At 41.1% G+C, this 25,310-nt stretch overlaps 1 protein-coding gene across 1 annotated transcript in view; it reads left to right on the top strand.

Moving 5' to 3' along the window:
* Positions 1–24,704, top strand: part of LOC122790540 (vomeronasal type-2 receptor 26-like) — a 57,717-nt gene extending 33,013 nt beyond the window's left edge. The window contains exon 3 of the mRNA XM_044058089.1: positions 23,572–24,704. Coding sequence (XP_043914024.1) covers positions 23,572–24,473 — 902 coding nt within the window. The 3' untranslated portion in view covers positions 24,474–24,704. The remainder of the gene's footprint in view (positions 1–23,571) is intronic.
* Positions 24,705–25,310: the final 606 nt, after the last annotated feature.

Genomic DNA, 25,310 nt, shown 5'->3' on the forward strand with positions numbered 1-25,310 from the left:
CCATTAAGAAAAGTAAAAAAAGTCTAGAATACTATCTCTGCATGTACTGTCATATAAAATAAGTGAGCGAGCCTGAAAAACAGTGTTGGAACCTATCAATAAAGGTATAATATGTCCTGAATATGTCTTCTGTATGCACTGTAATATCAAATAAAGGGGAGAGCCTGTAGAAAAGAGTGTTTAATGTGAATAATAAAGGTCTAATACTTGGAGTCTGTCTGTGTCAGTTACATAGAAATGTTGTTGTACCCTTGCATCCAAAAAATAGTACTGTTGTAGAAAGTGCTGTCAACCCACAGTTCTGCAGTCCCATATAAAGTGGATGAAGGAAGTGCCAGTAGCTGTGAAGCATATAACATGCATGTACTGTAATAAAACAAAAGTCAGAGAGCCAGGAATAGAGTGTAGTAACCCATTAATAAAGGTAAAACAGGTCTGGAATACTATCTCTGCATGTACTGTCACATAAAATAAGTGAGCGAGCTTGGAAAAGAGTGCTGGAACCTATCAATAAAGGTATAAAATGTCCTGAATATGTCTTCTGTATGCACTGTAATATCAAATTAAGGTGAGAGCCTGTAGGAAAGAGTGTTTAATGTGAATAATAAAGGTCTAATACTTGGAGTGTGTCTGTGTCAGTTACTAAGAAATGTTGCTGTACACTTGCATTCAATAAATAGTTCTGTTGTATTAAGGGCTGTCAACCCACAGCCCTGTAGTCACATATAAAGTGGATGAAGGAAATGTCAGTAGCTGTGAAGCATATAACAGTCCTCAACAGTTATTAAATGGCTGTAATGCATAGGTAAATCTGGCACACGAGTAGCTTGTCAAGGTGTTCAGCAGAAATGTGAGTGTGCTACATGAAATGTAGGGTGCTGTAGAAAATTAAGTGGAAATGTCACGTGAATACATCCAGATGTGTAGATACATCAATATACAAATAAAATACAAGTATGCCACAGTAAGATCTGCAGCCTGGACAGTTACTAATTCAGATATATGTCAGGGATATAATGAACTAGCAAAACCCATTACACAATCTAATGCATGTTGTCTAGTGTAATAATACATGCAGGGGATGTACACCTGCAGTCAATAGGAATGTAGTGTAGAGTAAAAGTACTAATAATATGTGAATGGAGGTTTCTTTTTACCCCCTATTCCATGTGCATGAACATTGCAATTCCATACTTCAATGGGTATGTGTATTCTCATAACATTTGTTGAGACATATGTCCTATTGTTCAATAAACTTATTTTTTACTTTGATGCATGTGCCCTGTTCAAACACCACAATCTCAGTGGCCTGTTGCCACCAATCATCCCTGCATGTTGTTGTAATGTCCACTGTTGTTCAATATATGCATGTGTTATGCTTGCTGTTCAAATGTTGTAACCCTGGTGCGTTGGGTTAATGGGAATATTACTGCATGCTGTTACAACTAATCCGGGCTGTGATGAAAGCACAGGCACGTATGGAATGGTACACCAGGTAGGGACTAAGGGTGCAGAGGGCTCATAACACCACGATCAATGACAGTATCCATGACCTTGCTGGTGCCATCCGCAATTACACCAATGTCATTGATAGATGTTGGGGGGAGACACTAGATGTCCTCTGCAATGTGATGTCCATGTGCCAGGACAATGCAGGATGGCTGGACCATCGACGTGGACGTATGTCAGCAACATCATCAGCTGGCAGTCATCACGGATGACACCCAAGTGCCAGCCACTCCTGTTGTGCCAGTACCAGCCCCAGCAATGTTGTGGCTGGGCTGTCAGTAGACTGTCCGAGACGACCAAGTGCTCGTGGCTTTGGCCAGTCCCAGCAGGACATGGGTCCAGTCAACATCCCTCTGCCTCTGATGACAGTGCACAGTCCGGCTTAGTACCCAATACTGTCCGTGTCACCCCTGCCAGGCACAGGTAGTGTGGCTGTCCCACAAACTCCCATATTTGGCAGCCACAAGGGGGTACTGTGTGCATGCAGACACACACACATACTACCAACAAGTAGGGCTAACACATACACACACACATCACACCAACACTGACCCATACTGTACTGTTGTCCCTCACACACACACACACACACACACACACACACACACACACACACACACACACACACATACATGTTGATTGGATGGGTCATTGTCGGGTTGTGGAAAAACAAACACACACCCTGTGCATATGATGAAACTGTGCCACCTCCTGTCATCTGTGACATTGATGCAGGAACAGGATAACATGGTGCTGATGCACAGGGTCACCTACTAGCAGTGCAGCTATGTTAGCATGTTGTGAACAGTAAAGTGTAGTTGTATCCTTGTAGGTGTATCTAAGCAGGCATGATGCATCACAGCACTGATTATCAATTTATTATTGTTTACACTAGTGTAAATTCCAAACATGGTTTGTCCACACATGTGCCAGTTGGCTGATGTGTGTGGTACTGGCAGCATGTGTTGGTGAGTGGATGTTACGTATGTGATGTGTGCAGTACGATTTCAAGGTGTACATTTGTGAACATGGTGGAGGTGCACTGTTTGCATGTATGTGCATGGTGGGCACATGGGAAGGGTGACATGCCCTGTATTACACAGTGTTAATACTTCATATTTCCTATTGGTGTCCAATATGCATGTCACTACGCATATGTCACAACTTGGGTACACTTGTGTATGACATGGTATGACACTATGCTGTGGGTGATACTGTTGATATCGGTCATTGGTTAGCATTCTGGTAGTGTACATAACCTCAACAGCCTGATCTTACCCAATCGTTAGATGATGTCTTGACAATTGCACACAACTGTAGGATACACAGTGGCATTAGAATCTTTCCGGTATTGTACTATACCAGTTACCAGTGGTAATGTCCATCACACATTCCCGTGACCACTCCTGTTTGGCATGTGTTCATCCTAGGTGCAAGCAGACACACTAGGGATATGTACGCCCACATCTGGTGATGTGTACAGTGGCCTACAAAGCATTCCCTGGATTAGACACTTATCCTCCACAAGGGAATCATACAGACAGATACCTGTTGACAAACCCATGTTGTGCAGCTATGAGCCAACAATAGCATAGTCATCCACATTTACTACACATAGTATCCTGATAGTACCACATTGGTCATAGCACACATGTATCAATTAATAATTAATTAATAGTAACCCATAAGATCCTGTATTTACCTCAAAATACACCCATACTTACATCCCTAGTCATCCCCTATAATAACCTCAAGACCTTATGCTCAGCTAATAACCTACTTGTACAAATATCAAAATCCAACAACTTAGCTGGTGACACCTTGTTCTCCAATACAGTAGGTAAAGCCTGGAACATCTTCCCAAGCCATCTAACCTCAATATCCTCTGTCAGCTTATTTAAAAGCAAGCTTAAACCCTACCTCAAATCACACTGGCTATGCCCCTGTTTTAACCCAGACTAAGTACCTAACTATTAACTAGACTCCCACAATTCCTAGCCTCCCATGATCATGATCTTGTGTTGTCTCACTAATTTTTAGTGAGCTTAACCTTCCTTAGGATTTTTTCTCATGTAAATAAGTATATACTGTGGAATGATCAAACACCTTCATATAGTATCACAACCTATGTGTTAAATAACACTAGAAATTCATCCTTGTTTGCTGTTCTTCTATACTCTATCTATTGATCTCTGGTGTTTTTCTTTCTTAGGTTTTTGTGAGACCTTAGTATCTCTTATAAAAAAATTACTAGGTGTATCTAATTTTGTAATATGTTATAAAGATTTGTACTACACCATTCTAATACAAATGTATTAGTCTTATTCATCTATTCTTAGATACATTTTTCCTTTTTCCTACTGAAATATAAAATATATAATCTTAGGCTTGTACTATAATTGTTAAAACTTCTTATGTACCAAATTATACCATTATTGTCTTTGTCTTGACCTTTTATGTTGTTGTAATTTGTGGAGCTTTTCTCCCCGGGCCTCCACTGAAAATTGACATATATCCAGCTGGACTAGCCCGGTCAACAAATGTAAAATAAATAAAATAAATAAATAAATGTATCAGGGGTACCGATGTGTACAAACAGCCACATGTGATTTCATCTGATCCTTTGATATCCACATTCCCAAAGCTATGCTGATGTCCCTCAGTGTATCACATGAGCAATAAGGGGTCTGTATGCATATCCACAGAGTTGTTGTATACCTACAATGATTGGCCATTATTGACAGACTGTGTTGTGTTTGAACATGTCTGTCATATGCCACAAGCATAGACCCACACTCACACTATTCTATAACAACTGTCATGTGTGTGTGTGACACAGATGACCTAGGGCACAACTCACTACAGTGGCTGGACTTGTCACATACATACATATGTGAGCTACGGTCCAAGAAGCAGCAGCAACAACTGTCAATGGTAACAGATGTAGTCGTTTTGACAGCAGGCTTCACACCTATGAAGTGAATGAGGTCACATGTACATATATGTCTTGGCCACACAGTTACCAATGTAGGTCACATGTACATATGTGTATTTGCCACACAGATACCTGCAGTGTGCAATGCACATACTGTTGTTTTACTGATATGTCATACAGTAGTAAAAGCAAAACCCACAACACATTGCTCAACAGTGTCACACACACACACACACTCAGCAATTTGCAGGATTCAGACCCCTACCTACCTATGTCATGATACTAGACAGATATGCATTACCACAATGTGCCATATGCTTTACTGGGAGTTTTCATTTCTACTGCGGTATTTGTGGGATACTGACATCATCAAACCGGCAAAAGGGGAATTCACCTCTTTAAATGTGTTTTCACAGTCTCCAAAAAGGCCACTCCTCTCATAGGATTATACACACACACACACACACACACACACACACACACACACACACATCCCAACACATAGGATTTAAACCCCTACCTAACTATGTTATGACACTAGTGAGATATGCATTAACACAACGCGTTATATGCTTTAGTGAGAGTAGTACTTTCCAAAGTTGTATTTGTGGGGTACTGACATCATCACACTTGGCAAAGGGGAATCCACCTCTTTTAATGTGTTTTCGCAGTCTCCAAAAAGGCCACTTTTCTCAAAGGGAATCTCCCACACATTCATACTCAGAATTTGCAGGATTCAAACCCCTATCTACTGATGTTACGATACTAGTGAGATAAGCATTAACACGATGGGCTAAATGCTTTACTGGAAGTATTCTTTTCCAAAGCTGTATTTGTGGGATACTGACATCATCACACTTGGCAAAGGGGAATCCACCTCTTCTAATGTGTTTTCACAGTCCCCAAAAAGGCCACTTCTCTCAAAGGGAATCTCATACACACAGCATTTTCAGAATTCAAACCCCTACCTAACTATGTCAGGTCATTAGTGCGATACACATTAGCACGATGTGCTATATGCTTTAGTGGGAGCATTCCCTTCCAAAGCTGTATTTGTGGGGTACTGACATCATCACACTTGGCAAAGGGGAATCCACCTCTTCTAATGTGTTTTCACAGTCTCCAAAAAGGCCACTCCTCTTAAAGGCAATCTCACACGCACAAATTCACACTCAGAGTTTGCAGGATTCAAACCCCTACATAACTATGTTATGATACTAATGAGATACACATTAACACGACGCACTAAATGATCTACTGGGAGTCTTTTTTTCCAAAGCTGTATTTGTGGGATACTGACATCATCACACTTGGCAAAGGGGACTCCACCTCTTCTAATGTGTTTTCACAGTCCCCAAAAAGGCCACTTCTCTCAAAGGGAATCTCACACACACACATTCACAGGATTTAAACCCCTACCTAATTATGTTATGATACTAGTGAGATACGCATTAACACGACGTGCTAAATGCTTTACTAGGAGTGTTCTTTTCCAAAGTTGTATTTGTGGGGTACTGACATCATCACACTTGGCAAAGGGGAATCCACCTTTTCTAATGTGTTTTCACAGTCTCCAAAAAGGCCACTCCTCTCAAAGTGAATCTCACACACATATTCACACTCAGAATTTGCAGAATTCAAACCCCTACCTAACTATATTATGATACTAGTGAGATACGCATTAACACAATGTGCTAAATGCTTTAGTGGGTGCATTCTTTTCCAAAGCTGTATTTGTGGGATACTGACATCATCACACATGGCAAAGGTGAATCCACCTCTTCTAATGTGTTTTCACAGTCCCCAAAAAGGGCACTCATCTCAAAGAGAATTTCACACACACACATTCACACTCAGAATTTACAGGATTCAAACCCTACCTATGTTATGATACTAGTGAGATACGCATTAACACAATGAGCTAAATGCTTTACTGGGAGTATTCGTTTTCAAAGCTGTATTTGTGTGATACTGACATCATCACACTTGGCAAAGGGGAATCCACCTCTTCTAATGTGTTTTCACAGTCCCCAAAAAGGAGCTCCTTTCAAAGGGAATTTCATACACATCCACAGGATTCAAACCTCTATCTAACCATGTTATGATACTTGTGAGATACGCATTAACACGATGCGCTAAACACTTTATTGGGAGTATTCTTTTCCAAAGCTGTATTTGTGGGATACTGACATCATCAGACTTGGCAAAGGGGAATCCACCTCTTCTAATGTGTTTTCACAGTCCTCAAAAAGGCTACTCCTCTCAAAGGGAATCTCACACACATTCATACTCAGCATTTGTAGGATTCACACCCCTACCTAACTATGTTAGGACACTAGTGAGATACGCATTAACATGACGCCCTATATGCTTTACTGGGAGTATTCCTTTCCAAAGCTGTATTTGTGGGATACTGACATAATCACACTTGGCAAAGAGGAATTCACCTCTTCTAATGTGTTTACACAGTCTCCAAAAAGGCCACTATTCTCGAAGGGAATCACACACACACACTCAGCAATTGCAGTATTCAAACCCCTATCTAACTACGTTATGAGACTAGTGCGAAACGCATTAACACGATACACTGTAGGCTTTACAGGTTGTTATAATTTCCACTGCTGTATTTGTGGGATACTAACATTATCAGACATGGCAAACAGGTGTTCACCTCTTTTAATGTGTTGTGAATTTCTACAAAAAGGCCACTCCTCCCAAAGGGAATCACACACACACCCATACATGCATACACCCCCACAGCAATCGCAGGATTCAAACCCCTACCTACCTAGGTTATGATACTAGAGAGATATCCATTAACACAATGCACTATATGCTTTACTGTGTGGTTTCTGTTCTCCTGCTATATTTGTAGGATGCTGACATCATCGACTCGACATGGTAATGTGTGTGCACTTAGTTTTATGCAATCCCAGGAATGAACCATGTGGGTCAGCAGGTGTGAACAGCTTGAACAGGAATCCACAATTCATAGCTTGTGTGATCTAGCTGTGGACAAATTGGCATTCTTTCATATGACAATACATATTTATGCACAGATTGTTGGTTTTGTGGATACAACATGTGTCTGTGATGTTGATAAAGGGCTATTCAAAGTTGATGTGGGACATGCGTTGCTCCATTCAGTGATGTATGTCCTGGGTGGCTGCCTTGAATACAATCTAGCAGGTTTGGGGAACATGATCTGCACATTAACATACCACAGATGTTTGGGTTGTGTGTTCGTGGGATTACAATAGCTCTGTTGCTGACTGCTATCATGATGGACTCCATGGCCTAGCAGTTCAGACTTCATAGGCTTATAGGACTATAGTTCCCATGGTCTGTTGTGCACCAACACTTGTGGGGTGTGCCACATGTTGCTGTAACACATTCAACAGTTTAAGATCCTGTAGAGAGTGTGAGGCTCAACAGACTATTCAGGTGCAGGGTCTGTTTGTTCTGTTGTTCACTTATGACACATATGGGAAAACAATGTTATCCACGTGATGGGATTCATTTGTCTTTAGGAGGAGCAGTTTACACATTCTACATGTGATATCTCCTGGTATGATGATAGGACCTTTGGTCACTGGAAGGTGGGTATGTATGTATGGGCTTGTCTGACAGGATGTCGACATTGTCAGTCAGGTACAGCTGACCCTGACTCAGGACATATATGACTGTGCATTGCTATTTCTGACATAGCTGAAGGAGGTGTAATGGTTCTGTCTGTACTCCTTTGCAGATAATCCTTCCAAAGCAACAACAAACCTGAACACTAAACCCCTGTTATACTCTTTTATACACTTAACACACTACTGATCCTTTGTGGTTAGTCAACAGTGTATGTCATCATTATATCCTGGCATGTCCAAAGGTCAGTTTTGTGTGTACTCTCCAGTCCAGCTGGTGCATATTGGAATTATAACGCATTGTTACAACTGCCTTATGTACACAGAGAACCCTGTCCTCCTACCAACAAACTCAGATATATGTGAGAGATGCAACTGTATAGACAGACAGGAGGCTGAGCTCTCATAAGCCATGACTGTCACAGTCTATCAGGTGGTGAAGGTAACCACACACACCACAACTCCAGTCTCACATGGACCTATGATGACAGCAAACCAAATACATTACCACTCAAACACATACTCGGAGCCTCTAAATATACTCTGCCTAAGCAGCAGAGACATCCAAAGCAGACACACAAACAACTGCTAACCCACAACTATACACACATATCACATAGTTCACTAAGTCAGTGTGCCACACAGTCACTGCCCTTAGGCCTACACAACACACCTAATACACTTGTAATAGGTGACTGTAATTGTCGGTCACACTGACATCCCACTCACCAGGCTGAACAAGGTCAAAGTCACTTTGTGCTGTCTTTCGGGTGCCAGGATCTGCCACATGACACATGCACTCTTGTCAGTCCACTGCAAGTACAAATATGGCTCCATCATTGACCATGCTGGTGTGTAAACCCTCAGATGTTCCTCTCTAGACTACTTGACAAGAGACATAGAGGAGCTCTCTGATCATGTAGCCTAGGCCAGTATGATCCTGACCTTGTGTAGCATCTTACCCTCACCAAGCATTATGTCACAGTATATAGACAAACTGATCACTTTTAACAGTTGGCTAACATATTGGTGTCATTCACAGGGGATCCAGTGTCTGTCAGCCTGGGATTACATGCTCGACATGCCAAGTAGATTCACTATGGATGCCATGCACCTGTCACCCCTAGGCTTTCACAGACTGGCTAAGGCTCTTGCCACACCCATAGTGGTTGTTTGAAGTGAGCCTCAGAAGACAAAACCACCTCCATAGACATTCCAGGGTAAAGGAAACAGAGAGTAATGCTGCTCAACAACAGATGTCTAACCCTCAGAATGCATGCACTCAGGACTCACATCAGTATGGAGACTGTCAATATATGTGCAGTAACACACACCTGGTTCAGGTTCCCAAAAGCACACCAGCACTACCAGGTTTTACTTCATACCATGCTTTTCAGACACAAGACTCAGACCGGCTAGCAACAATAGGGGGGGTATCCATATACATCATGCATGCACACACCTCAGGGTTGGTAACACTGCACAAAGCATTGGAGAACGTACATGTGCAACTGACAGTGGGCCAAACTGCATTTCAGTTTGTAGACTGCTACAGACCACACTCCCATACTTGGGAATAACACTCGTTATTCCTGGTAACTCTGGGGAATGTGAAGGTCTCACCAAACACCATTATATTGTGTGACTTCAAATACATAAACATTGACTGGGAATACTACTCATGCACCGACACCCTCGCACAACAGTTGCTAGGATTTATAGACTCAAATGTTATGGCAGAACTGTTTATTCGTGTACAATACTGCATTTGGAGAATAAAATCTTTGTGTTCGACTGTTGGAGGACTGTTTCCGTGGTTTTTGGATTAATGGCAGAACTGGTCACCACAACCACAGGGGGTTAAAACATGTGGGGCCTGATCATCAACAACATGGGGACTCTATGTTCCACACCAGAGGTATACCCCTCATTGTTAAGGTCAGAACATACATTCATCTCACTGGACATGCATATCCCATACACACACGCACACACACACACACACACACATCCTAGGTGATCTCAGTGAAGTACTTCTCATAAGCAAACGTCATGCTTATACAAACCGAGGTGGTATCCATCAAAGACCCTAGGACAGTATTAATTATGGCTCAGACCACTTAATCCTTTACAAACACATTCTATGGACAACTACTGGAATGCATGGATCGTGCTATCCCAGATAACTACAAGACTCACTCCTCCAAAGGCAGGGGACCTGTCTAGTGGACCATGGCCATTAATGAGCTATACAAGGACAGGAAGAGGCTACTACATGATAGAGCACAATCCCAGTCAGGAAGGCATCTCTGATCAGTACTATGGAATAGCTACGATCACTTCTTGATTCATCTAAGGGCCACTTCTAATGGACACTTGCAACAGACACTATGGACAATCACACGGCCTTCTTTAGTTATGTCAGGGACCTGGGTGGGAACTCACAGATATGCTGTGAGTTACTGCGTAATGATAAAACATACAGTGAACCCAGTGACATTGCAAATATCCTGGCAAACAGGTTCAGTGGAAATGTTTCCCCACCATCCCCCCTGCAGTGCACATGTCCATCCCAACAGGATGTAGCCTCACTGACATCACAGATTAACAGGTGAGTGCTGCCCTCTCCATAGCAGACAACGCAGCATCAATGGTACCAGACGGTGTCCCGGTCTGTGGCTTACATGAGATTCATGACGAAATTCACACTCACATTATGTCACTGTTCGATATCAGAGTTACTACAGGATATGTACCCAATAAATGGCATAAAGCAACAGTGTTCCTGCTCTACAGTGGTGGTGCCACAAGGGACCCTGGACAATATTGCACTATATGCCTAACTATCCTGGTCTGCTAAGCTATGGAGCGTATCATCATGGAACACATACAAGTAGACATTGTGAACCTACAGACACTGGATCCTACACAATTTGGCTGTGTTGTGGGCAGATCTTGCCTCTTGCACCTGTTTGATGTCTTTAAACAGTAAACAGGTCCATAGACGTATGGAGGGTTGTCCACACAGCCTACCTGGAGCTCGCACAACAGTTCAACACAATACCCCACTCAGCCATTATACATAAGCTCACTGGCTTCAATATCTACACATATGTCACAAGATGGATTGCTAACTGGATCATGGATAGCACCCACATGGTCAGTATTGCAGGTGCCATGTCTGACTATACACCAGTTACATGTGGCATCCCACAGGGCTCAGTCCTGGGACCTCTCTGGTTCCATATATATTTCTCAGACGTACTGGCTAACACAGGAGGAATATGGCTGACCATGTTCGCAGATGACTGCAAACTGTGTGCCATAATCAACTGCACAGCTGGCACAAACATCCTCAAAACGGGTCTCACAGAGATGAATAACTGGTGCCAGAGCCATGGCCTACAGATACCTTCCATTAGATGCATAGTCATCACCTTTGGTAGCGACAATGTGCCCACACATTACCACATAGGTGACGATACATCATGTACGGTGTATGTGATTTGTGATTTGGGGACATGAATAGTTAGTACTCTCACCTTTGACATTCACGTTGCCAATGTTGTTGGACGCACCTATATGGCCCACCTTATCCCATAGGGTTTTACATCTAGATCAGGTGGGGTCATTGTGCCCCTATACCCATCAGGCCCATGCTTGGATACAATGGCCCATTTTGGATGTACCTTACACAACAACTGCAGCAACTGTAATGTCCACAAATGTACCAAACCAAGTGGATCTAGGGACTCACACAGATGGTATGCACAGTTTGGCTTTGGTGACCACAGCTCTCCTCAGTTGCTTACTGCCTACTTGGATGTGATCAGTGCCTGTTGTTTGAAGCCATGTCTATCACAGCATTGATGGACAGGCTCCACCTCAGGATATCAAAGTCCCTTACAGTTACACTCTCCAGGGACGGGAACATCAGCACTGATGTTAATAGGAAATGCTGGAGGGGCAGATTCCCATCCCAGAGGCTACACTCACTCAGGAATGGAATCCCAGTCCCACATACTCAGAGACCCACACTGACCACCTACAGGTGACATCTTGACAGGTGGATGGGTGATCATATGTTTAGCCCTGGGATGTGTTCTGGGTCCCTGCAAGACAGAGGCTGAATAACATGAGCATATGTGGGATATCATGTGTGACCTACTATTCACAGGCACAGTCTACTAATCTAGCAGGGTTGCATGAGCCAAACACACTGTGGCTAGGCTTATACATGCCCTAGGGCAGATAGCCTAGTGTCAACCGCTGATCCTATGATAATGTTCGGGATGCACATAGTTCTGTGATGGTACTGTTTGCAGGTTTTGTTTTTTCTTTGCTTTCTCACTTTCAATGAACAACCTAGGTATCTGCATAACATCAGAATGCATTTAATAACCAGCAACCCAATATATATAATGCAATCAAATTAATTAACACAACTACATTTAAAGAGACAGCCCTTATAAAAACATCTCGGAAATAAAAATATTACAAAACGGTTATAAAAGGATTTTTTCTTTTTTTTTTTTTTCTTTTCATTTTTTAACAGCAAACCTATAAAATCCAGTTCTAATAGGTGCTGTTTACTCATCCATTAAAATAGCATTAATAAAAAACACTTATAAACCAATTATAAAGAATCTTTTCAAAATTTATATTAAACCAGACATCTGGTAACAAACTAAATTACACATATATATATATATATATATATATATATATATATATATATATATATATATATATACATTAAGTATATGTAAATTAGTTATAAAATATACATTCTTTAGCTGCTTAGAGACCTACACCTGCTCACCTCTTCAGGCTATTTAATTTCAACACACTACTAATAGAGCAGGAGTCATTTAATCCAGGATGGCTATAAGCATTTAATCTCACTTGCCATTTTAACTCAAGTTCATCAAGTTTGAGGTTTCTTGGGCCTCCCCCCTTAGGTCAACTTTAACTTGATCAATAACCATAAACTTGAAGTTATGGTCCAAGTGGCACTTATTTGCTTAGCAAGGGCATTTTCAAGTTAGCCCTTTTTAGTAGCATAGAGGTGTTCATACAATCCTGTCCCTCAACCTTCTCTCAGTTTTACCTACATAGAATGCTGGACAGGATGTAAATCTAGCTAGGTATGTTACAAATGTTGACTTGCAATCAAATTTACTCTTCAATTTATAAGTGGTTCCATTTACTTGAAATATATTAATTTCAACCACAAATCTACAATAGTTGCAATTCTGACATTTGTACATACTCGGGTGCTTCGCTACAACCACATCGTGCTTTTCCAATAAGGCTTTAAGGTTCTTCCCTTTCCTATAAATCACTCTTGGCCCTTCACCTAACTTCTTGTGGATCTCAGGATATAATTTAAAGAGGTCCCAATTTTTCTTTAAGATGGATACACATTGTGGGCTATATGTACTAAAAGTAGTTATAAAATTTACAGGCGAGTTCTCAGACTGTCCGATGTTAACAAATACATTCTTATCTACATCACCAGAGCTATTCATCTCCAGGTCAGTACCTAACTCTAAGGTGGGTACTGTAGAATTGACACTCAAAAGTGGGGTATATACTCTATTATATCTTTTATCTGTAACCTCTTGAATGAGTGACTCAAACAATGATTCAGGGTACCCTCTATGAAGGAACATGTTCTTGATTACACTACATTCAGTAAGAAAGTCTTCATCCAGGCTAACCATCCTAGAAGCTCTCACCAGCTGTCCCTTAACTGCAGGTTTTTTCTGGTGGAAGGGATGACAGCTGTATAGTGGAGAAAAGTGTTAGAGTATGTAGTTTTCCTATATATACTAGCTGTGAATGCATGTATATTACAGTCTTTACTTAGACAAATATCCAAGTAAAGCTGACGAAAAGCGCTTCAATAAACGTCTGCTGCTTACTGCTGTCTTACTACCGGTTCTCTGTTTTTCAGTTGTTTTAGCCTGCATTTTCCTTGTTATCTGCATAACATATTTGATTATGACAGGCTTTCACTATATTATATCTGTGTCTGTTATCATATAACTGTGTGCACATGGTGGACTGGTGAATAGTGCGAAGTTCCTGAGTTGACACATGCAACTGATGGATATGTGTGGCACACTGCTGTACTCATACATGCCCTAAGTGTGTGAGCATGCCCAGTTCAGTCTTTCAGTATTTCGTTGCCTAACATTTGTCTCATATTTTCAAGTGTGTGAGCATGCCCAGTGTGACCTTGCAGTATGTTGCTGTCTGAGGTCCACTACATTTGTTGATGTGTGTGAACATTCACAATATTAACATTTATACTATATGTGTGTTGTATATCAGGTTCTATTCTTACTGCAGGCCTCACCTTTGTGTCTTAACTCGGCAGGGATTATGCTTTGCCTGCAAGGTTTCCATGAGATACTTTGCATAGACATATCAACCTTTTTTCATACAAGCTAACCATTGACATGCTGTCATGGTCTAGTGGTTCTGTACTATGACTATAGTGCACTGTATCATGGGTTTGAGGACTGTCACTGCTTCATTTTTTCATACATGGCAGGACAGACTGCTTCAAGGAAAGTGAAGCAAATATGAACATGTTTACCTGCTTTTGCTGAACTATGGCCAAATTTGACTGGACTTGCACAACATTGATCAATGTTGACCAACATTGGTGAACAGTGCCCAATATTGCTCAACATTGCCTGTAGCTGTGCTACTTAGTGTGTGCAATTTTGTTTACATATACTAAATATTGCTGAGAGCTGTTTAGCACTGCTTTATATTGCTTAACACATAGCAATCATGCCTCAGATGGTGCTGCAGGGCTGCCTATGTCTGATGCACATTTTACACTCCCTATACATGTTTGTTAACAGGTTGTGTTGAATTAGGCATCCCTTTTACTATGTGTGCGAGTCGGAGAGAGGTATCATTTCCATGGTTCCTACTGAGCCAGTGTATATGCTATGCGTTGTCTCTTTGCCAAGGCCAAAGCATACTGGGCACGCCTCCTTCTGCCTACTGGGGCAGGCTCAGGTTGTTCCTCCTCCTCCGAGTCACGCTCTGCCTGTGATGGCCTTGGCATGGGTGGGGGGCTGTTGTGCCCGGCCCTATGCTGCTCCTGCTGCAGCTGTTTTCGCAGGATCATATTGTGTAGCATAGCACATACCATGACAATTTGGGTACATGTAGTTGGTGACTACTGCAAGGCTCCACCAGATGTGTCCAGGCACCGGAACCATGACTTGAGCAGCCCAAACACATGCTCGATTACATTTTGTGTTTGTGCGTGTGCCTCATTATGGTGTTCCTGTTCAGGTGTGTGTGCATTTCTGATGGGTGTCATCAGCCATGGCTCAAGTGCATATCCAGCATCCCCCATTAGGTGACCATGAGGGATGTCCCCATTGGCAAATGTCTGGTACAGCTGTGTCAGATGCCAGATATGGGAGTCATGGTAGCTTTCAGGGCAGCCAGCCCACACATTCATTATTATGTCCTGGGCATCACACACGACCTGGCAGTTGATGGAGGGGCAACCCTTGCGATTATAATAGACCCTACCCCGCTTGCCAGCTGGTGCTTTGATGCGAATGTGCGTGCAGTCTATTGCACCCACTACCTCAGGGTATTCCGCTATTTGGAAGAGACGCATATTGCTGGACAATACCTCACGGGAATTGGGGAAATATACATGATCACCGACATGTGCTGACATGGCATTCAGGAACTGGTGCAGTACCCTGAATGCTGATGCCTGTGAAATCCCCATCATATCACCAGCTGGTCTCTGGAAGGTACCTGTTGCTAGTATTCTTAGGCCAACACATACCTTGGTATCCACTGGAATGGGTTCCCCTCTGTTGGTTCTGTGTGTGAGGCATGGCCTGCAGAGATCAACAATTTGCTGCATGAGGTCTCTGTCCACTCTATAGCGCTCTACTATCTCCAGCTCATGTAGCCCCTGGTAGGTTACCCTAGGCCTGTACACTCTTCTCCGTCTCCTCACTGTGGGTTGCTCTGCAGCATTCACATTGTCACCACCCTCAGCATGTTGCATATGTTGCCTTATAACAGCAATGGCAGCCCCTAACATTTCTTTGTCTCATTAAAGCTTTTTCAGTTTTCACTTCTATTAGCTTACTGCAGTGTTGCAGTGTCTCTGAGAAACACATACTGGAAAGTTGTTTGCTGAGATTTAAGTGCTGGGCTGGGCTAGTGCACTGCCTGTGTAATTGCCTGATTCTGATTGTTTTCACCTGCTGGCTCTGCTAGTACTCCCTAGTTAACTTCCTACTATTTGTTGCGCTTCCTTTTCCCTTTCTATTTCCTCAGGGGGGCAGCGCCGCGGACACAAGTGCAAACATGCACACACCAGCTCACACGCGCGCACACATGCTTACATAGGCTAAAACTTGCTTACTCTTGCTAACACGCACGGACACAGGCGCAAACATGCTTACATGGGTTTCAACATCCTTACACTTGCTTACTCAGGCTTACACGCGTGCACACCGGCACACAGGTGCGCACATAGGCTTACTCGGTTTTACAGGCGTGCACACGCGTGCATACACATTGCAGGCTTTTCTACAAGAATCTTTGGTGTTGTTCACAGCGTACACCTTCAATTTCTTGCTTTTAGCTAGGATACCTATTGACACACCTATTCCAATGATTAGTATCTGACAGCAGACACATGCCACTCTACTCCATTGGGCTTCACTTCTCTCGGACATACCCCCCTTATGATGTCACCTATCTTCTACTCTATTACACCCCTTATCCTACTCCTACTCTACATTGACTGTGCTCATTTGCTATGTAAACTTGTAATTCACTAGCCTTACCCTCATTTGCATAGGATTGCCTACTAATGCTTGGTTACATCTTTTAGACTGAGCTTCCCCCTTAGCAACCTCTACTCGGTAGCCATGTTGTCTTTGCACTGCCATTCCCTTGCATTGTATATTAGGGATTACTGTAAAATCCACATGTATGCATTTTAATTTATTGTTTTTCTGGTTTTTATAGCGCACCACATTTGCGCGGCGCTGCGCTACGCTTAAACATCGGCGATCGTGAAAAAATATATGTTTTACTTTATTTTAAGTTTGTGGCGGTGGACATTGCCAATGGCCATATTTTTGGCCATTGGCAGGATTCCTCGACCAGATGCATCCTTTATTTCGAGCTGTCACAGCTCTGTTTTGCTATTTGCAAAACCGTACTCAGTTGTCAACTGAGTACATTTCTGCAAATAACACTACTCTTACTCGGACAGGTTTGGGCTTCCTGGATCGCAAATTTACCTCATTTGCATAGCTTTCAGCTGCAAATGAGGTAATTTGCATATCCTAGCCCTGTCCGTTTAAGACTCGCTTTGGGTGCTCTGTTGCACGCCCCTACCGGCTGTTCTTGGATCGCTCGGCAGACATGATGGCTGCATGGAGTCTTACTCTACTCTTAGACTCCGTGCAAGCCTTCGTGAATCCAGCCCTATATGTTTTTACCCAGCACTTGTTATTTATGAACTGAAGAAGGCTTAAGAATCAAAAAGCGCATATCTCAGTTGGGAGTTTCATGTGTTTTTAACATTGTTGTTGTTTTTCTTCAAATAAAGAGTGTTTTTATCACTTTTGACACAGTGCAAGCTCATGGTGGTGTACCTTGAAGACTGTTCTACTTCATTTTAACTTTCTCCGTCTTCCACTCCTGCTTTATGCTGATGACATGGTTTTATTCCGATCCATCCAGTCTGTCTCTTCTCTTGAACTTGAACTTCAGGCTGAGTTTCATGCCCTTATTCAATAGGTCAGTGATAAACAATTACTGTTAAATTCCTCTCAAACTAAAACAATGTTTTTTGCACTAGGTAAAAGCTCATTTCTGTTTACAGGCTTCTAAAAGTCCTTGATCATCTTCATAACACTACTGAAGATGTCACTTCTTTCAAATTCCTAGGTATTTGGTTGGACCCCTTCCTACTATATTTCCATCACCACCTGAACTACACAACACAGACACAGACTCACACACACACACACACACACACACACACACACACACACACACACACACACACACACACACACACACACACACACAAAATTATCTCTCTCCTATTATGGGGTAATAGGATGGGTCTATATTGAATGATTGAACTTTTACAAATTTGAGTGTCATATGATCAACACCATATGACTGAACTTTTAAAAGTTTGAACATCCAAATAAAATAAATAAACTACACAAATAATTACTACTTAAATGTTGTAAGCAGGGGGCGAGCCCCCTGCACCCCATACCCCTGGTCTTTAAGTATACCAACTCCGAGAACACACTACAGTAAAGAAAAGGGAAAGCTTTCAATTACACACTATACAGAGATCTCAGTTAAAATGTCTGAACTTTCAAAAATTCGATCATATGCTGTCGACCATATGACACTCGAACTTTTGAAAGTTTGAACATCCAATATAGACCCAGTAGGAGCTCCCCGTTTCTATCCAGACCCAGTAAAAATCCCATAGGTAAAGGTATCTTACTGATTCAGCAAGAATATTGCTTCCCTGTCATTGCTGTAACCTCTAAAAGAAATGTATCCATCATTCAGTCTATCCAAAATGCCATTTCCTGATCCATTACTCTCTAAGCATAAAATGAATGCCTAGACAACTATTGAAAAAGGTAACTGGCTACCTGTGAAACAATGTACTGATTTTCTACTTGCCTCTGAACTATTTTAACTTATCAACAATGACACCATCCCTCCATTAGCTTCCAGACTATTCAGAGATGCACCAATATTGAATCTTAGACATCTTAACCACTCATGTCCTCTCCTCCAAATCCTCACAAAAAAGCTTGACTGCACAGAGCAAGCTTTTTCAGTCCTTGGTCTCAACCTGTGGGAATCTCTCCCTTTTTTTCCTAAAGATTATTCCCCCTTCCCCATTTTCCAAATAGAAATATAAGTGCATTTTAAGACTAGGAAATGCACCTGCTGTCTCTCTGGTCATATAAGTTGACCTCTTCATTCCCGTCTTCCCACTGAATCCTTTGTTCTCACTATGTATTTGTTGTGATTCCTTCATCATGTCAACTCTGATGTCCACTCTGTATATCATGCATGTATATGTATTCTGTTTTGTCAGACACTCTTTCATAATGTCATTTATCTATTGCCTTACTACCATCAAGCTAACTATGATATTCACTTTGCATTTATTGCATTTTGTCATTCATTCTGTATATAATGTCATATATTTATTGTGTTTTCCCTTGGCTGAGACTGACATGGTCCAATGGGACCAGAGCTGCATCTACATTAACAATTTAAACGTAAATAAAAAATAAATAAAATAAATAGGTATACCAATCCTCTATGTGACCTTGTTCAACTTGCCCTCCAATGCTGAAAGAGATGCAATACCAAACAAGGGGAATATGTAGAATTAACTTCTCTAGCAGCTCACTGACCATCCAAGGCCATCATAAGCATGATGGAAAACTAACTGGCACCACTACCAATGTCTTCCAAGCTGCCACCCACACTATTGCCCTTGTTCCTTCACAACACTACCTGCTACCCTTTATTGCCCTGATAGCTTTGGACCTTCCCAATCAAACTAAAACCTCTGACTCAGTGATACACAAGTCATGCCATCTAAGACTCCCCACCAATTAATTAACTCAATATTCACCTCCATACACAAAAACAGAAAGGGGAGAAAACAAAAGATATATATTGTGACTAATAATTGTCTCATAAATGCACATCTGCACCCAGAGCAACTACTTCCCAAGGGAATTCTATTATCCACTGCCAAATCCCTAATTATTTCCCAAACATAGAACATACTTAAAATCCACTAATCATGCCTCTCAACTTCTTAGAGCAAAAAATCTGGACAAAGCCACAAAAATGGAGGGACAAAGGCCCAAAAATAGGGACACATTTTAAATATTGCTCTTGCAAACTTATTTGATAGTATAACAGGTTTTGCATTAGCATGACTTTTATGAAGGATATGAAGTCTGAAAATCATATGCCTGCCATTATTTTCTGACTTCAGTCTTCAGTGATTTGCCAATGTGATTTGCCAGAAAACTGCAATGTTATGAGAAATCGACCAAAATATGAATCAAAAAGCTGAACATTCTGTGAAAATCTGGATAGTTGAGATTTATGCCACTAATGCTTAGTATTGTCACTCACTTCCATGAACCTGGTTGCAGCAATCAGGACCACTAGGTGCACCGTTATTATTCTAATTGCTTTCCTCAACTCCCACCAGTGTACTTATAACCAGTAACTTAACTAACCAACTCCTTTCTGTGCTGGACTACCTCTCCATAAAAAAAAAAAAAAACACTTCTGCTACTGCATTATTTGCTTTCCTAGTCATCATTGCCCAAGACCACTACACTAACCAATCGGGTATATATTTCCAATGCTCAATACCTCTTTTGACACTGCTGCCATCTTACCCCTTCCTCTAGATCCAAAATCCAAAATCTGTGCACCTGTGAAGGAGACAAACAAGATATGTTTTGTTGAAAAATGAAAAATGAATTTTAAGCCAGTGGAATACTAATTTCCTCAACAAATATTGAACCAAATTTGATTTAGTGAGTTTTTCTTTTTTACAAAACTTGCACCACCATAGCCAAGTTACACAAATGCGACAACCTTCTTATTCCTTAACTCCCTTTGCCAATTTACTATAGCATCCCAAATGGACATGAGTTCAAAAAGTTAATGTCTTTCCTCCACTCAGCAGGCCAGTTATCAGGCAACTGGACCACAAAGCACTTACCATTAAAATACTCTATCATGCCTAAGCCACTGGCTGCAACTTTCGGCAGCTGCAGATCTTCTGATGACGAATAATCCTTCGGCCAGAATGACATTCTATTAAAATGGTGTAAGAAATACCAACCAAATAACCAAATCTCCCTAGACCAACCTTCTCAAAACATTAGCTAATGATCTGCTAAATGCTATGTCTGTACATGCAAACTTCAGTGAGCCCAGCCCTAATCCCCCAAGCTTGTCACTATCTTGTGAATATGGGGTCATTCTTTCCATTCTCCAGTGCTTGTGGCCTAATGGTTAAGGTGTTTGCCTTACAAACACAAGGTGTAGGGTTTGAGTCTCACAAGCGATACTTGGCTAGGCTTAAAATGGCTCACAAGGGCAGTTAGCTTAGTACTAATCTATGAACCTATGCACAGTACACCTTACTCTTGACCCCCCCATTTCCTCAGATGCCACTCTGAGTTGCACATGTGCCCTAACCAACATCATATCTGACCATGTAACCACATGCCAGTTTTCTCTCCCAAGGGCCTTATCAGCCACTTCCAGTTTCCTAAAGCACTGGTTATATCCCAACCAGGCCTTAGTACCCTCTAATGATGAACCTCCTTAATCAATAATAAATAAGCCAACAGAGGTAAACTCTGCCTTTATCCTTCTTCAGTATATAACCTAGATCTCAGTTGACACCCAGGCCCTGGTCCTAAACCTACTCAGTCTCCTTTTCACAGGAGCCATTAGTGGTGTCACCAAGTCCCTGATCCCTAACACATTCACCTTGGTAATCCTCTTCACCCCATTGACATCTATTAAGTCTAATATTTCTACAAACTTCACTCTACCAAATCTTTTCTTTTGCCACCAGAAGGATGTACAGCATAATGCATACACTTGTCCCACAGCCAGAAAGCCCTGCATCCTGTGGACACATTACTGCACTTTGCTACTCTGCTCCCACTTTGGGACAAGAAGAGTTTGGCCATAACACAAATGGGATGAAGCAGGCTACAAATCTTGCATTCAGCACCTAACAACCATGAGGATGGAAGGAGGGGAAGACCTTATAGGAGCATTCTACCTACCAGCTACTCAGAGTGTCCAGATCTCAATCAGAATATTGTGGTGGTAGGTAGTATGACTGCTGAAGGTGTGAAACCATAGAGTTATTAATAACCTAACCCTGATCCCTTTACTTGTACCTCACTGGACTGCTAGAAAGTCATACATGGCCCTTTGTATGCCCCTTGACAGTGTTATTGCCTTCTTAGCTGCACCTGCTACTGATATAATCACTTAAATTGCTAACTTACCCTTCCTACAGACCTCTAGCAGCCTAGGGAGAGCTAGTGCCCGTATATCTGTTGACCTGCTCTTTGCATGCATTTTCCTCCTCTCTCTCTATCTCTCTTTTGGTATGTAAATAACAACCACAAAAAATACCTATCCTTTTCACTAGTATTTTCTGTACTTACCCACTGTCTGGTACCTGCACAAAATTACTCTCTCCTACTTACTATGGATGATGACAACAGGTGCAATGTGTGAGCTCCTGACATAAGTGTCAAAAAGGCTAGTGGTTCCTTGCACTCACCTTAAATACCCGTCTTCCCCTTTCCTTCTCTGCCTACCTTACCTATTCTCTCTCCTGTCACCACATTTTCTCTATCTCTTCTCCTCCTTTCCCATGTCCCATGACCCCTTGAATGTCTTGATGCATTCCCCGTATATCACTCATTTCTGTAGTTCATCCCATGGATCTACAACATACTCCAAAAATTAATCCCAGACAAATCTGTGGCAGAGGTCAATGGAGTAGTTAAATCTTAAAATCTAAAGCCTTTTCACTTCCTTTTTACCTGTGATGAGGATGATCCCTTCAATTCTCTCGTGACATTACCTAACAAGCCCATGTTATGTCTTCACTCTAACTCCTCTGCTCTCTAGCTATATCCCTTCTTTCTATGGCAAATAACATGCTAATGCCACTTCTCTGGACTCCAGCCAACAAATCTGATGTCCTTCTCCTTTTATGGCCTCCAGAGCTGAACAAAGTATATAAGGTACAGCATGCTTGCCACTGTTGTCAGTGTGAAAAATATTTATTTTTGTAAGTAATTTATTACTTAACTGTGCACAAATATACTAGAATAACCATTTATTTATGTTACCATGGCTAACCGCCACTTGGAAGTATTACAGCATAGATTTCTAAATGCTTGCATACAATAATGCTAAACAGACAATCCAGAATACCAAAGACATCCTTAAAATGTGTTTTGCTTACCTTATAGTAAAATGGGCAAGGTAGAGAAAGGGATTAAAGCAATCTAATAACCTTATTTGCTTTATTGTTTCATTTTTAAACTAACAGCAGCACTGTTATACTTCAAATTAAGTACTGTCTAGAGAAAAGTACTGACTTTAGTATATAAGTATGTATTTCTGAAAAAGCCAGTTTACATAACTACATTCCTTCAAAATATTTCATTAAAAAAATCTTGCAGTTCTTCAATGATTCACTAAAGACAACATTAGAAAATACATTGACAGTAATATATACTTTTTAAAATCAGAGCTTATAAGAGATTTAATTATTTTTTATTTATAATGTTTGAGTTACCTGAGGTCAGCACCTCTCAGAAATGCCTATTTTTGTCTTCCTAGGTGTAACTGACTGTCTAAAATGCCCAGATGACCAGTGGCCAAACAGCAGAAGAGACACATGCATTAGGAAAACAGTGGAATTTCTGGCATATGAAGATCCCTTAGGTTCAGTACTGACTTCAGCAACAACAGTTCTTATTTTACTTAACAGCTTTGTATGCATAACATTTGTTAAATGTCGTCACACTCCTGTTGTCCGTGCAAACAATCGCAAGCTCAGCTACATTCTTTTGTTTGCACTTATGTTTTGCTTTTTATGTGCTCTTATATTCATTGGTCAACCTGGAAACATGACCTGTATCCTACGTCAGATCATGTTTGGCATTATTTTTACCCTCTGTATCTCATGTGTGCTTGCGAAAACAATCATGGTTGTTATTGTTTTTAAAGCAACAAATCCACACAGCAATCTGAGAAAATGGCTTGGGTACAAGTTACCTTCAGGAATCATATTTTTTGGGACACTCATTCAGTTTGTGATTTGCATAATTTGGTTGATTTGTTTCCCACCCTATCTGGAACACAACATGAAAACCATAACTGGAAAAATCCTTATTGAATGCAATGATGGCTCATTATTTGCATTCTGGTGCATGCTGGGATACATAGGATTTCTGGCTAGTGTTAGTCTTGTGGTAGCCTTTCTAGCTAGGAAGTTGCCTGACGATTTCAATGAAGCTAAGTTCATATGCTTTAGCATGTTGGTGTTTGTCAGTGTCTGGTTATCCTTTATCCCAGCATATCTCAGTACCAAAGGAAAATACATGGTTGCTTTAGAAGTTTTTGCTATCTTGTCCTCAAGTGCTGGCTTAGAAATTTGCATCTTCATCCCTAAGTGTTACATCATAATTTTCCGACCCAATCTGAACACAAGGAAATCAAATGTCAGTAAGCAGACTTAATGCTACTATCACTTTGACAGTGTTGCATACATATCCTTGGTTTCCAAAAGTAATTCACAAATAATTAATTTATTAGGCAGGAATTACTGTGGTTTCCCCAAACAGCTATTTTTTTCTTCCATTGTTTTCCAGAATTACAGCATTCACTATAATGATATATAGTTTAGGTAGCTTGATCAAGCAGAAATCAGCTGAAAAATGTTAGCCAAAAGCACATTCTGCAAGACAGGAGGATTCAATTTTCTCTACTGTTATGCAAACTCAGGGCAGGTATTTTTAAGTTCTGGGGGTATTGGGGGTGCCACCCCCATATGGAGGTATAGGGGGCTTGTCCCCCCTGCAAAAAAGATTTATTTTGATTTTTTATGAAAGTAACTTTTTTGGTGGTTTTGAGAATGATATAATTGCAGTTGATCTATCAATATGAATCCATAACATAATATATAAATAATATTGCCATATGTTATACACAGAACATAATTCAGATATAATATTTAATTCTTGAATTATATAAATGTTTCACTCAATTAGTCACATTAATATTGTTCTGGCTTTCCTTGCCATTAAAAATGCAGATAGAAATTTAAAAATATTTTTTTGTGAAATGGGAAATTACTCAAATATGCTTCTGTTTGTGTATCTGAGACATTTTAATATTAATCATTGCGAATCAAATATCATAAAATGTGAGTGGCATGTTACTCTCCTGGAGTTTTTGTACAGTCATATGGGTATGACAAAGCACACATAGTATATACACCACAGAATGTAAGAGAAAAATGACAACACAGAAATGTGCTTGAAGCAAAGCTTGTCTGAAATGGTTTGCTGCTTTGT

This window comes from Protopterus annectens, chromosome 16.part0 (genome assembly GCF_019279795.1).
Source record: "Protopterus annectens isolate FY-2018-M chromosome 16.part0, PAN1.0, whole genome shotgun sequence".
Classification (NCBI taxonomy): domain Eukaryota; kingdom Metazoa; phylum Chordata; order Ceratodontiformes; family Protopteridae; genus Protopterus; species Protopterus annectens.